Source organism: Podarcis cretensis (assembly GCF_951804945.1).
Source record: "Podarcis cretensis genome assembly, chromosome: 1".
NCBI classification, from domain to species: domain Eukaryota; kingdom Metazoa; phylum Chordata; class Lepidosauria; order Squamata; family Lacertidae; genus Podarcis; species Podarcis cretensis.
The window spans coordinates 129,414,399-129,426,616 of NC_137170.1; the positions used below are offsets into that span (position 1 = coordinate 129,414,399).

The following is a 12,218-nucleotide window of genomic DNA, read 5'->3' on the forward strand; positions in this document are numbered from 1 at the left end:
GGGAAATACATCTAAAGAGCAAAGATATAACCTGATCTGAAGAATACATGCTGAGTTCAGGAGCACTTTCTCCCAGGTAAGCGAAATAACAGGGACGCAGCATCCTTCCTTCCTCTCCCCCCCTACTTTGTTTGGGTAAATTTTTGATGTTTGATGTTTTAGCATGTATTTACAGTAATATCATGTTGGGAGTCGCCCAGAGTGGCAGATGGGCGGGGTAAGAAGGCGGCCAGTGAAAATCAAGGCTGCTTCTGCAGCTACGAACTCTTGTTTTATTGTTTATCGTTGCAGAAATACGTTTTGATCAACCCGCTCCATCTCCACCCACCCCGCTGCAAATGGACAGATCCTGCACTGCTCTGATCCTGCGCCGCTCACCGCTTACCTAGGAAGGGACGGCTTTGCTCCTCGTGGGACCCGGGCAGGAAGTAGCGCTTCCCGGAGCTTGTGAGCCCGCCGGGAGGGCAGGAGGCGGCGCCGGATCTGGGCCGCGGAGCGAAGGCGGAGCCGAGCAGAGTCAGGCCTGAGTGAGCTCCGGTTTTGCCTGATCCTCGTTCTGCACGTTCTGTAAGTACCAAGAAAAATGTACCAAAGAAAAAAACAACAACCAAGAAAAATGCATGCAAGAAAATGCATGCAGGGCTTGGGTTTTTAAAAATTATTATCGTCTCTTTGCACAGGATAACATCCGTCTCCCTGCCCTCTGCCTACTCACTCACCTCTTTATTCGCTCCGCCACACTTTCACTTTTGGGGCGTTCATATTAAAGCGTATTCTCTACCCCTGAAATACTTAATAGAAGGATTTTATAAAAGACAAGCACAGGATTCTTGTGCTTGTCCTTTCGATTTTTGGCCCACTAGGTTATTCTAACTGGAATGGAGGTGGGGGGTTTTGGACACTAGGGAGGCTGCTTTTCTAGATTCACTTCTGTGAGAGTACTGTAGGTCTCTTAAGATCTAGCTTCATCTTGAGCTCCCCACCTTTCGCCCCCCCAAAAAAGATTTATTGGGTTTTCACAAAATTAAAAAAACACTAACAAATAAACAGACAAACATAAATCATAACCTTATTAAAACTAATCTTCTTAACATTGTTAAGTGACTTCCTCCTATCCCCCTAGTTGGATTTCAATGAATATCATTTTAACGGTTTTCCAAATCAAAGTTCTTAAAACCTTAACTTAATCACTTAACATCAGTCATTCTTCCCAATCTTCATTAAACATAATAATTCCTCGATTTTCCCCCTTAGAGGGTTTTTTCTTTTAAGAGTAGCCCAGATAATTTCCACTGTGATTAGATTTTTACATCTATCTATGAGTTTTTAAAACCAGCTGTTCAAAAAAAGTGTGGATTGAGAATAAATGGGGAGAAGATTTATTTGCAGCGGAGGGGACATTTCTCTCCCTCACCAAAAAAAAAGCTGGGGAGACTTCGGCTATTACCACATTGTTAGAGAAATGAAAGTTTGGATGAGGCCAGCAATTGTGTTGTTTGCTGCTACAGTGTAAATTCCTTGGATGCAAAATTTCTTCAAAAGCTAGTACACAGTAGCGCTCAAGCTCAGCTATAGCACTGCAAAGAGGCGCACAATTTTTTCATCCCCACGGTTAATCCTGTGAACAGTGGTTCTGAACCTTTTTGTCAAAACACTTCACTTTGGACAAAATTTTGGTGGAATCCTTGCTGCTAAAATCCTGTCCACAGTTAGGCAGGTGGCTCATGATAGATGTAACATTCCCAGAGAAGATGTTATGATTGGGAAATTTCCTGCGAAGTTTGTTTGTCATTCATTTTCTGTTCTGCATTAAACAAGAGTTGTTTTAAATTCTTAAGGGGTGTATTTCTTTAATAAGTCATCTTATTCTATTGCATCTTACCCATCCCAGATGTTTAGGAAGCTTGTAGGAGTTTTGTTTTAGTCTTATTCTACTGCGGGCTTAATCTTCTGCATATTTTAAATTACGGTTGTACATTTTTTAGTGATAATTTTATTCTTTTATCTTTTATTGTAAACCAGGGGTCGGCAAGGTTTACCTCGCCTGGGCCGGTTCACTACAGCAGAGATCACTCTGTGGGCTGGATTGCGTGTGTGTGTGAGAGAGCGCATGCACCCGCAATTTCCAGCATCTGTGTCTGTGCAGACATGATTTTTGGCGCATGTGCATGGTGCTGCAGAAGCGAGTCCCCGCGCTGTGCCAGTTTAGCGCAACACGTGGGGACTTGCCAAACGGGTGACTCGGTTTGAGGGTGGCTCGTGGGCCAGTTAAACAACCCCCGGCCCATGGGCCTTAGGTTGCCTAAAGGTAAAGGGACTCCTGACCATTAGGTCCAGTCATGGCCGACTCTGGGGCTGCGGCGCTCATCTCGCTTTATTGGCCAAGGAAGCCGGCGTACAGCTTCCGGGTCATGCTGCCAGCATGACTAAGCCGCTTCTGGCGAACCAGAGCAGCGCACGGAAACGCCGTTTACCTTCCCGCCGGAGTGGTACCTATTCATCTACTTACACTTTAATCGAGCAACGGGAGCTCACTCTGTCGCAGGGATTCGAACCACCAACCTTCTGATCGGCAAGCCCTAGGCTCTGTGGTTTAGACCACAGAGCCACCTGCGTCCCTCTTTAGGTTGCCTACCCCTGTTGTAAACCTCCCTGAGGTTTTTCTACACTTGGTATATAAATTTTATGAAATAAAATAAATATTGGTAGACCTACTGATTTTTTTCTTCTTCCTTACCTTTCAGGTTCTTTAGGAACCTGTATGCAACTGACGCGGATTCCGAGGCAGTTCTTGCACATACGGTCTTTGATCAATTTGACTGTGCGATCCTTCATGGATCTGAAGGTTCTCATTTCTTCCCTTAATGATTTTGCTTCGCTCTCTCTGGCCGAAAGTTGGGACAATGTGGGGCTCCTGGTTGAGCCAAGCCCTCCCCATTCTGTCCGCACCCTCTTCTTGACCAATGACCTCACAGAGGAAGTGATGGAAGAAGCCCTGCAGAAGAAGGCAGATCTCATTCTCTCTTACCACCCACCTATTTTCCAACCACTGAAACGCGTAACGTGGAAAACGTGGAAGGAACGTCTTGTGATCCGAGCCTTGGAGAACCGAATTGGCATTTATTCTCCACATACTGCGTATGACGCTGTACCTCATGGAGTCAATAACTGGCTTGCAAAGGGACTTGGTGAGACATTACTGTTTTTAAATATAAAATGAATGTCAAAATTTATATATTGGGATGGGCCATGCATGAAGAAAACCAACCATAACATATCAGTACTTTTTTAAAAAAACAACAACACTTAATGTTCCTCCTAACATTTAATGTTGATATTTTCTGCTGTTGGACACCAAGCTCAATGGCTTGCAAAAGGATGGCTGTGTCAGTGAATGTAGAAGCTGCCCTATTATACTGAAGCAGTTCAGATGTGAGTTCACGGCCAATCTCTTCACCATGTTTAAGTGCTTAGGAATGGACTGCGGGCTCACACTCACACACATATTCCTGACCTGTGGCACAAGTTTCATCAATTCAGCCTATTTTCTACTTTTGACTTGTTTGTGGAATCAGCAAGGTCTGCATTCCAGTTCACCAGCTGAATCTGGATTGCATTTGCCATTCATCTTCTGAAAAAATCTGACCCGGCTCTTTGATATCAACGTAGTCCGATGACATCTAAATGTAGTCATTGCAGTCACACGCCCGCAGTCTCGGTCTGAGCCTAGGCTAGGAGGCAATCTAGGATCTTCACATGTTCCACCCTGAGTTCCTCGGAATAAGGGAGGGATACAATTATAAATGAAGGGACACAGGTGGCACTGTGGGTTAAACCACAGAGCCTAGGACTTGCTGATCAGAAGGTCGGCGGTTCGAATCCCCGCGACGGGGTGAGCTCCCGCTGCTCGTTCCCTGCTCCTGCCAACCTAGCAGTTCGAAAGCACGTCAAAGTGCAAGTAGATAAATAGGTACCGCTCTGGCAGGAAGGTAAACGGCGTTTCCGTGCGCTGCTCTGGTTCACCAGAAGCGGCTTAGTCATGCTAGCCACATGACCCGGAAGCTGTATGCCGGCTCCCTCGGCCAATAAAGCGAGATGAGCGCTGCAACCCCAGAGTTGGTCATGACTGGACCTAATGGTCAGGGGTCCCTTTACCTTTTTATAATTATAAATAAACACTGCCATGGAATCACTGCATGGTTATAGGAAGAGAGAGGTCTAACACAGACCTAAATGGTGACTAGGGCTTTATGAAATGAACTGCCTTTCTAAAGCAGTGCAGAACATTGTCTTTCTGTACATCCAATTTGCTGGCAGATTTCCTAGAGAAGCCTTCCCAACCTGGTGCCCTCTGGATGTTGCTGGACTTGAGCTCCCGTCGTGTGTCCAGTGGCCATTGCTGGCTGAAGCTGATGGGTGCTTGGAGACATGGCAAAAATCTTATGATATCTGCTTTCAGAAAATACGGCATCTGGTTGCAAGGAAGATAGAACTTTGCCATGTGTGTTGTACAAATCCTTTAATGTGCTACTATTCTTTTTCCTCAGGTGCCTGCATCTCTGCTCCCTTGCAGCCTGCAACAGCTTCCAGTTACCCCACAGGGGGGTCTTTCCGCGTTGAGTTTACTGCTTGCCAGGACGACAATCTAGACACAATTTTGTCCAGTTTGCGTGGGGTGCCAGAGGTGTCGCTTATCACAACTGTTCCTGCCAGGTAATGTTGAAGGCTACCCAAGGTGTTTCACTCTAAACAGAAACCAACAATTCTGGCAGGTGGCCTTGCTGGCCCAGTCAGATATTGTGGTTTGCCAACCCCTTTTTCTGCAGACAAGCCAATTCCCTAGATAATCTAATCCAAAAGTGACTAGTGTATGAATAAGGAAAGGGCTCAACTGGCATACAAGTATAGGAGCAAATTGTGGAATGATGCATTAAGAATCTTGGTTTGGTGTTAATGACTTTTAATGAATGTTTGGTATATTGGTTTACATTTAGAAAGTAACTTGCCCTGGGATTGCTGTGTGGTGAAAAGCAGGATAGAAATTTAATGTATGAATTAAATACGATATTACTGGTAGAAGCCACTTCTGGCTACTTTGAGCACCCAGGAGCAGGGCTATATAAAAAAAAACCCCAAACCTTCAGAGGGAAGGCAACTCTTTCCAGAACATGCGAAATACCTCCTAAGATCACTAGATCCTCTAGTCCCCAGTATGTCCATCTTAACTGAATAAAGCTTCAGTTTCTTCATCCTCATCCAATCCATAACTGCCACCAGACACTACAGCAGAATTTCTACTATAACCCCCAATATCATATTATGGGAGATGAGTGAGCATTGTGGATATTGTGAGAGCCAGTGTGGTGTAGTGGTTAAGAGCGGTAGACTCGTAATCTGGTGAACCAGGTTCGCGTCTCCGCTCCTCCACATGCAGCTGCTAGGTGATCTTAGGCTAGTCACACTTCTCTGAAGTCTCTCAGCCTCACTCACCTCACAGAGTGTTTGTTGTGGGGGAGGAAGGGAAAGGAGAATGTTAGCCGCTTTGAGACTCCTTAAAGGGAGTGAAAGGCGGGATATCAAATCCAGAGTTAAAGATATGGGTGATACCCTGCCGTGAACATGTGAATGACCTGACCCAACCTTTTCAAAGAGAGGTTAGCATGGAAGAGGAGATGGACCCTTGTAGTACACCTGTGGCCCTGCAGATGTTGGACTCCAACTCTCATCAGTCCCAACTAGGAACCAGTAATGAGAGATGACGGCACAGAGTCCACCAACGTCTGGAGGGCCAAAGACCATGGATGGGGTAGAGAAGCAGCAGGAGCTTCTGAGCCTACTTTCAAGAGAGCATTGGAGTTAATGTTATTCACCCAAAGCATAATTAGTAGATCACAACTGATTTTTTTTAAAAAAAGAATATTAAAAAGTTACAATTTCCTCAAGGGTTGAAGAGGAAGAGCAGACGCGAGTCGGCGTGAACTGCACCCAGCAAGCCTTGCTGCACGTGGTGGCCTTGCTCTCCCAGAACAGTCTTCTCTATCAAAAGACTGAAATCGTATCATTACAGAAGGTAAGTCACACGTGTGCATGGAAACAGAGAATTATAAGAATTGGGAGGCATCGCGAGGATCATCTAAAGGTAAAGGTAAAGGACCCCTGACAGTTAATTCCAGCCGCGAACGATTCTGGGGTTGCAGCGCTCATCTCGCTTTACTGGCTGAGGGAGTCGGCGTTTGTCCACAGACAGTTTTCCCAGGCCATGTGGCCAGCATGACTAAGCCGCTTCTGGCAAAACCAGAGCAGCACACGGAAACGCTGTTTACCTTTCCACCGGAGTGGTACCTATTTATCTACTTGCACTTTGATGTGCTTTCGAACTGCTAGGTTGGCAGGAGCCGGGACCGAGCAACGGGAGCTCACCCCATCATCACAGGGATTCAAACTGCTGACCTTCTGATCGGCAAGCCCTAGGCGTTCCCGAGGATCATCTAGCCCTGCAGAAATATGCAGCTGTCTCATACAGAGATCGAGCTTGCAACCTTGGCATTATCAGCACCATGCTTTAAGCAACTGAGCCATCCAGGCTTGCTTTGAGGAAGGGGTCTGGCCTGAGGCTGCAAAATATACCATGCTCTGATGGAAGAGTAGAGACTTCTATCTTAGGAAGGAGGTGGAATGAATGGGCCAGCCACCTCAATGAGCTTAAAAGAGCCCCTCCCCTTCTCCATCAATAACCCTTGATGCACAGCTTGTCTGTCCATATCTTTGTTGTTTAGTTGTTTAGTCATGTCCAACTCTTCGTGACCCCATGGACCAGAGCACGCCAGGCACTCAGGTCTTCCACTGCCTCACGTAGTTTGGTCAAACTCATGTTAGTAGCTTCGAGAACACTGTCCAACCATCTCGTCCTCTGTCGTCCCCTTCTCCTTGTGCCCTCCATCTTTCCCAACATCAGGGTCTTTTCCAGGGAGTCTTCTCTTCTCATGAGGTGGCCAAAGTATTGGAGCCTCAGCTTCAGGATCTGTCCTTCCAGTGAGAACTCAGGGCTGATTTCCTTCAGAATGGATAGGTTTGATCTTCTTGCAGTCCATGGGACTCTCAAGAGTCTCCTCCAGCACCACAATTCAAAAGCACTGCCCATATCTACTTAACGTCATATTGCAAGTGTGGGGAACTTTGGGATTGCTGAACTACAACTCTGAGCAGCCCCAGCAAGCATGGCCCATGACCAGGAATGATGGGAGTTGTAGTTCAGCAGCATCTGAAGCCCTGTTATATTGGATGTGTGTGTGTCTCACACACCTTTTTGAAGCCTCTGGGTAACTGTTTCCCTGCACTGTTAGCTTGATTCTGTTTGGAGGGTTGCTGTGCCCTGCCTCTAGGATAAGCATGAGCTCAAGAAGCCAAGAGAGGTCTTTCCTGGGTGTGAGAGAGAAGATTGGGAACTGATGGAGATGGGTAGAGGGCAAGATTTCAAACGCTTATTTTATGCATCAAATATTAATCGCTTTCCTCTGCCATGTAATCTCATGGAGGCTATAATGTGTTGATCCAGATTTGGATGCAACTGCTGTTTCCTGGCAGTGCTTCCCACTAGGTTAGTTGCTGGTAGGGTGGGGCGTAGGATGAGCTGCTGCAATGACAGAAAAGGTGACCAGGAAGTTGTGGCTGCATCCACTATTTGAAGACAGTTTGGGATCCATTTATGTCCTGAGACTCCAGTTACAGCCCGTTCCTGTGCATTTTTGCTGAAGTCCATGGGGCCTGCTCCCAGGTAGGAATGCAAAGGCTCTCAGTCTTTCTGTTGGCACATCAAAAATTTAAATAACTTATAACTTTTTCATATCGAAAAATCAGAACTCCTATTAGAATAAACAAGTTCCGTTTCAAATACTGAAATACTAAATAAGATGGATAACAATGTGTAATAGAAAAAGAAGTATGAAATTAGGCTAAAGGTATGTGAAAGAAAGTAATAGAAGTGGAAAGAAATTGCAATTGAGTAGATTGAAAGTCTAACACAAAGGTGGGGTGAGGGGTGGTGGATGGTGATGGGAAAAGGAATTATCTGTGGGATTGAGTGTAGGTATGTTTGAACACTTTTAAGGACTGTATGAAATGTATGTTTGTATATTTGTAATATATGTGTATTAATGCTGAATTATTTTAACAATAAAAACTTTTCCAAAAAACATTAAAATAACTTATTAGAAAGAATAACAAATTACGTGAAATAGTCCAGGGGTTCCGAAACTGCAGTGTTTCTGTGGATCTGTGGTTGAAGATGGGAGGTGGCACATCCACTGCATTATATACTCGTATTATTGTATTGCTTATATTGTATTTGGTATTATTGCAATTTGCATTGCATGGCATTCCAAGTAATACGAAACGCAATGTATATAAAAAAGGAAAGGAGCAATAAAATTGCAATTATAAGTCCCACAAGTGCATTTAAAATGGTTAAAACAGGCAGAAGAATCAGGAAGCAGCCTGCCCAGACTTTCAGTGGCCCGCGAGAGGAAAACGTTTGGGAACAACAGTCCTTTAAAAGTATCACGTCTTTGGAAACGTGCTTGTATTTAGGGAAACTGTCACTTGTTGAAGTGGGCCAAGATGTGTGTAAGCCCTTCTAAAGGAACTCTTTAATTTTTGCTTCTCCTCAGCCTCTTCTTGAAGATACTGGCATGGGACGCTTGTGTGCACTGAAGGAGCCAGCTTCTATTTCCACCTTGGTTGAACGAGTGAAAAGCCACTTAAGACTGTCTCATATTCGCCTAGCCCTTGGAGCTGGAAAATCATTGGGTATGGTATTTCCTCATATGAAGAAACATTGGGCCACAGACATGCATTACTTACTTCCTATAAATGGTCTATTGTTCTGTATGCAACGGGAGAATGTCCACTCGCTGCAGCAAAGAGAGCTAGTTAATTCTGAAGTGACTGTTTTTCTTCCTACTGTTAAACGGGGGCAGCCCATTTATCCTGGCCGTGTAAGCAGCCTTCAGATCCTTGAGGGAAAGGCAGGTTATAAATATTATAAAACACTGCTTGAATGCCAGTCTTGGCCATACACAATCTTAATGGGGCTTACGTCCAAGTAAATATCTTTGAGTTCAGTGGGACTTCCTCTCTAGGAAGCGTGTTTAGAATTGCAGAAGTAAAAGTGACTAAAGCAAGTTCAGACAGTCTATGATTGGACCAGCTGGAACTTCTGGAAGTGGTTTAAAAACATGCACACAAAGAGAAAGCAGATCCAAACGAATGTCTTCTGAACAGAACATCTTTTTGAGGGTAGGCTAAAAATAATTATAATTCCGTCTCAAAATGGGGAACATGGAACAATTGAAGCGGTGAAGCTCACTACGATTTGTGGAGGACTTAACTTGGTTTTATAGCATTATATGGATCTAGGATGCAGGCTTTGACTGCTTGCCCACCTGGGCTGTGTGGTATCTTCCTGGCAACAGCTCCTTATGGTCTTCGGCTGCTGTAGGTTTTTCAGGGTATTGCGACCAGGGTTTACTTACGCTGGAGTTTGGTTTGTGGGAGCTGAACATGAGGCTTCCTGTAGGCAAAATGTGCTCTTCTGCCAAGTTACAGCCTCCTCCTGTAGAAAACTTTGGAAACTGCATAATGCTCCTTGGCACAGGGCTGGGGAACCTGCTGCCCTCCGGACCGATGTTGTTGGACCTCAACTCTCATCAGACCCTTGAGAGAGCCACAGGTTCCCCAGCCTCCCTGAGAGGACCAACGGTGTAACAATGCGGTTTTACCATTTTGTAGAATCCCAGGTGAAGGCGGTTGCCCTTTGCGCTGGCTCAGGAAGTAGTGTTCTGAAAGGCACAGAAAGTGATCTCTATCTCACAGGTAAGAACCTCTCATTAATAATGTAGTTGATTCAAAGAACCTATTTGGTTGCTGTCTGGGAAGATTGGCGAGTGCTAGCAGAGGTAAGAGTCCAGGAATCCAGCCTTATTTACAGGGTTTATAGGTTTCTTCTTGCTATTTACAAAGAGCTCTGAGAGTCAGCCTCCATCATGGTGAGTCAGTTGCAGAGACTGAAGAAGCTTTCGTTTTCTTCCAGCATATCCGCTTCCTGAACCCACCCACCCCCTTCCTTCCTCTGTTACGAGAGTGGCTGGGCCCCGGAAGTGGCTCCCCCCTCTCTGATTCATTGCTTCCTGACAGCCCTTCGTCACCCTCCTCGTCCGAGGAAGTACAGCTGCTAAGTAACGGAGGCTTATCTCTACAAGTCCCCATTCTCTCCCCCTTCTCTGCCTCCAATTCCCTGACAGTTGCCTAGGAATCGAGGTAGCGAAGACACCGGGATTAACGGCGGTTAAACCAAAGGGGCAGAGAGAAGAGCAGCAAGTATAACACACATGGAAATCTCGTGTCGCAGATTTAATTAAGTCTTGGGGAGAAGGGAAAAGGTGAGGTGCAGGAAACAGGCACAAAAGGAAGATGGCGGATTGGGTAGGGATGCAAGAGCCATGCACAGCCTTCAGTTTCCTGCAATGCATCCTCATGGTTCTATGGGAAATTGGAAAATGAAGCTTTTTGGTACCTAGGAGGCCTCTTCCTCAGCAGTGAACTTGCCTGGATTGAGCCCAGATCGATCTTTCTTGAAACCTGTGTTCACATCACTACATTTTTTTAAAGTATGCATTGTACTCCGCTTTTCAGCCAATGCCTGTAAGATCACTAACCAACACGGCTATTGGCTCTTTTCTGTCTTAATTACAAGCGAAGTGCCCGAGTCCTAATCAATAACCAGTATCTTAATTATATTGGTAGGAGAGATGTCCCACCATGACGTACTGGATGCTGTTTCCAAAGGGATAAGCGTGATCTTGTGCGAGCACAGCAACACTGAGCGAGGCTTTCTCCTGGAGCTGCAAAAAGAGCTGGCTGGGCACCTTCAGAACAAGATCTGTATCGTAGTTTCTGAGACAGACAGAGACCCCCTTCAAGTGGTATAGCAAAAGTGTGAGGTCCAGAACATCAGACTGTATTTAACATACAAAAATATAAAACGGCTGAGGCTCTGGTTAAAAGCACAATATGGTTTTCAAAGTGCTAGGGATAACCTGCCTGGAAATAAATGGCTGACTGACAATCTGTTTGCAAAATGTGACATTCTTTATCACAACTGAGAACTATGTGCCCTGCTATTTAATTTTTATTCCACATAATCAAATGCTTTGTATTTTTGGGCAGCTGATACTGTTATCTCATCTCACTGCATTTTCCCTTGTGGGATAGGCAGTTCTCAAGGGGAGCAGAGCTCTCTCTCTCTAAGGCGGGGCGCGATCAGTCAGGCAAAAGACTAAGCACTGGGAAGGTGAGAGAATAATTTCAACAGCAGTTCCTCCTGGGTGATGTGAAACTTCCCTCCATAGTAAGGAGGCATTTGCTTCCCAGAAGTGTAAAGAGGGGGGTACCTGACGGAGAACTAGAAGGGCACCAAAGCGAAGAGGCACTAGCAACGTAACACCATTTGTGGGGCCCCAAAGAGGACTTCTGGGTATAGGTTCACAGGGTTGCAGCTAAAATCACGCTTTGATTGGTCGCCTTAGCACAAAAATTAATCAGGAATTTTAGGAGAAAACTATTTCTCAACTTCACTTTGGAAATTTTATGCTGTGCAAGGAATCTCTCCCCCCCCCCCCCAAAGAAAGCACTTCTACCTGACAGCTAGCTTTTTTATCCTGGAAAATGTAAGTCAAAAAAATAAGCTAAACCAATGATTTATGTAGTACATGAAGATGCACATCTCAGAACTTTTTCAAACAAACTTTCAATGGTCTAATGGTCATTGAACTGTCAGGGGTTGATCACTTCGATGTCAGAACCAGCAATATATAATTTAGGCTGCAATCCCATGAACATTTATTTTGGAATAAGCTCCATTGAATTTAGTGGGATTTGAACTTCTGAGTAAGGGATCAGTCCAAACTCCAGCTGTTGATGGTATAGGCTTTATGCAGCAGTAGGGGGGTGATGAATTCTGCCTTGATTGGGGCCCCCCTACATTATCATATGTCGGAACTGGAAAGCGCTCGGGGCCTAACAAATCCTGCCCCATTTCAGGATCTTCCACTGGCTCTACAGCAGCACTTCTGCCAGCTCACACAAGGGTTGCATGAATGTAGTGACACCACCACCGCCCCACTACCTGGCACAAGAAGGGACATTTGATCACTCCACCTGCT

The 12,218-nt window shown here is 45.3% G+C and overlaps 1 protein-coding gene across 2 annotated transcripts; it reads left to right on the top strand.

The window, feature by feature from the left end:
• Positions 1 to 265: 265 nt before the first annotated feature.
• NIF3L1 (NGG1 interacting factor 3 like 1) lies at positions 266 to 11,122 on the top strand. 2 transcript variants are annotated; one of them, XM_079981805.1, is made up of 8 exons: positions 266 to 567; positions 2,023 to 2,098; positions 2,745 to 3,188; positions 4,548 to 4,713; positions 5,944 to 6,070; positions 8,667 to 8,805; positions 9,787 to 9,870; positions 10,801 to 11,122. In XM_079981805.1, the coding sequence occupies exons 3-8, from the start codon at positions 2,762 to 2,764 to the stop codon at positions 10,983 to 10,985; spliced, it is 1,128 nt and encodes a 375-aa protein (XP_079837931.1). In that variant the 5' UTR covers positions 266 to 567; positions 2,023 to 2,098; positions 2,745 to 2,761; the 3' UTR covers positions 10,986 to 11,122. The 2 variants fall into 2 exon arrangements, with proteins under 2 accessions (XP_079837931.1, XP_079837930.1); XM_079981804.1 differs by lacking the exon at positions 2,023 to 2,098 and having other exon boundaries at positions 267 to 567.
• Positions 11,123 to 12,218: the final 1,096 nt, after the last annotated feature.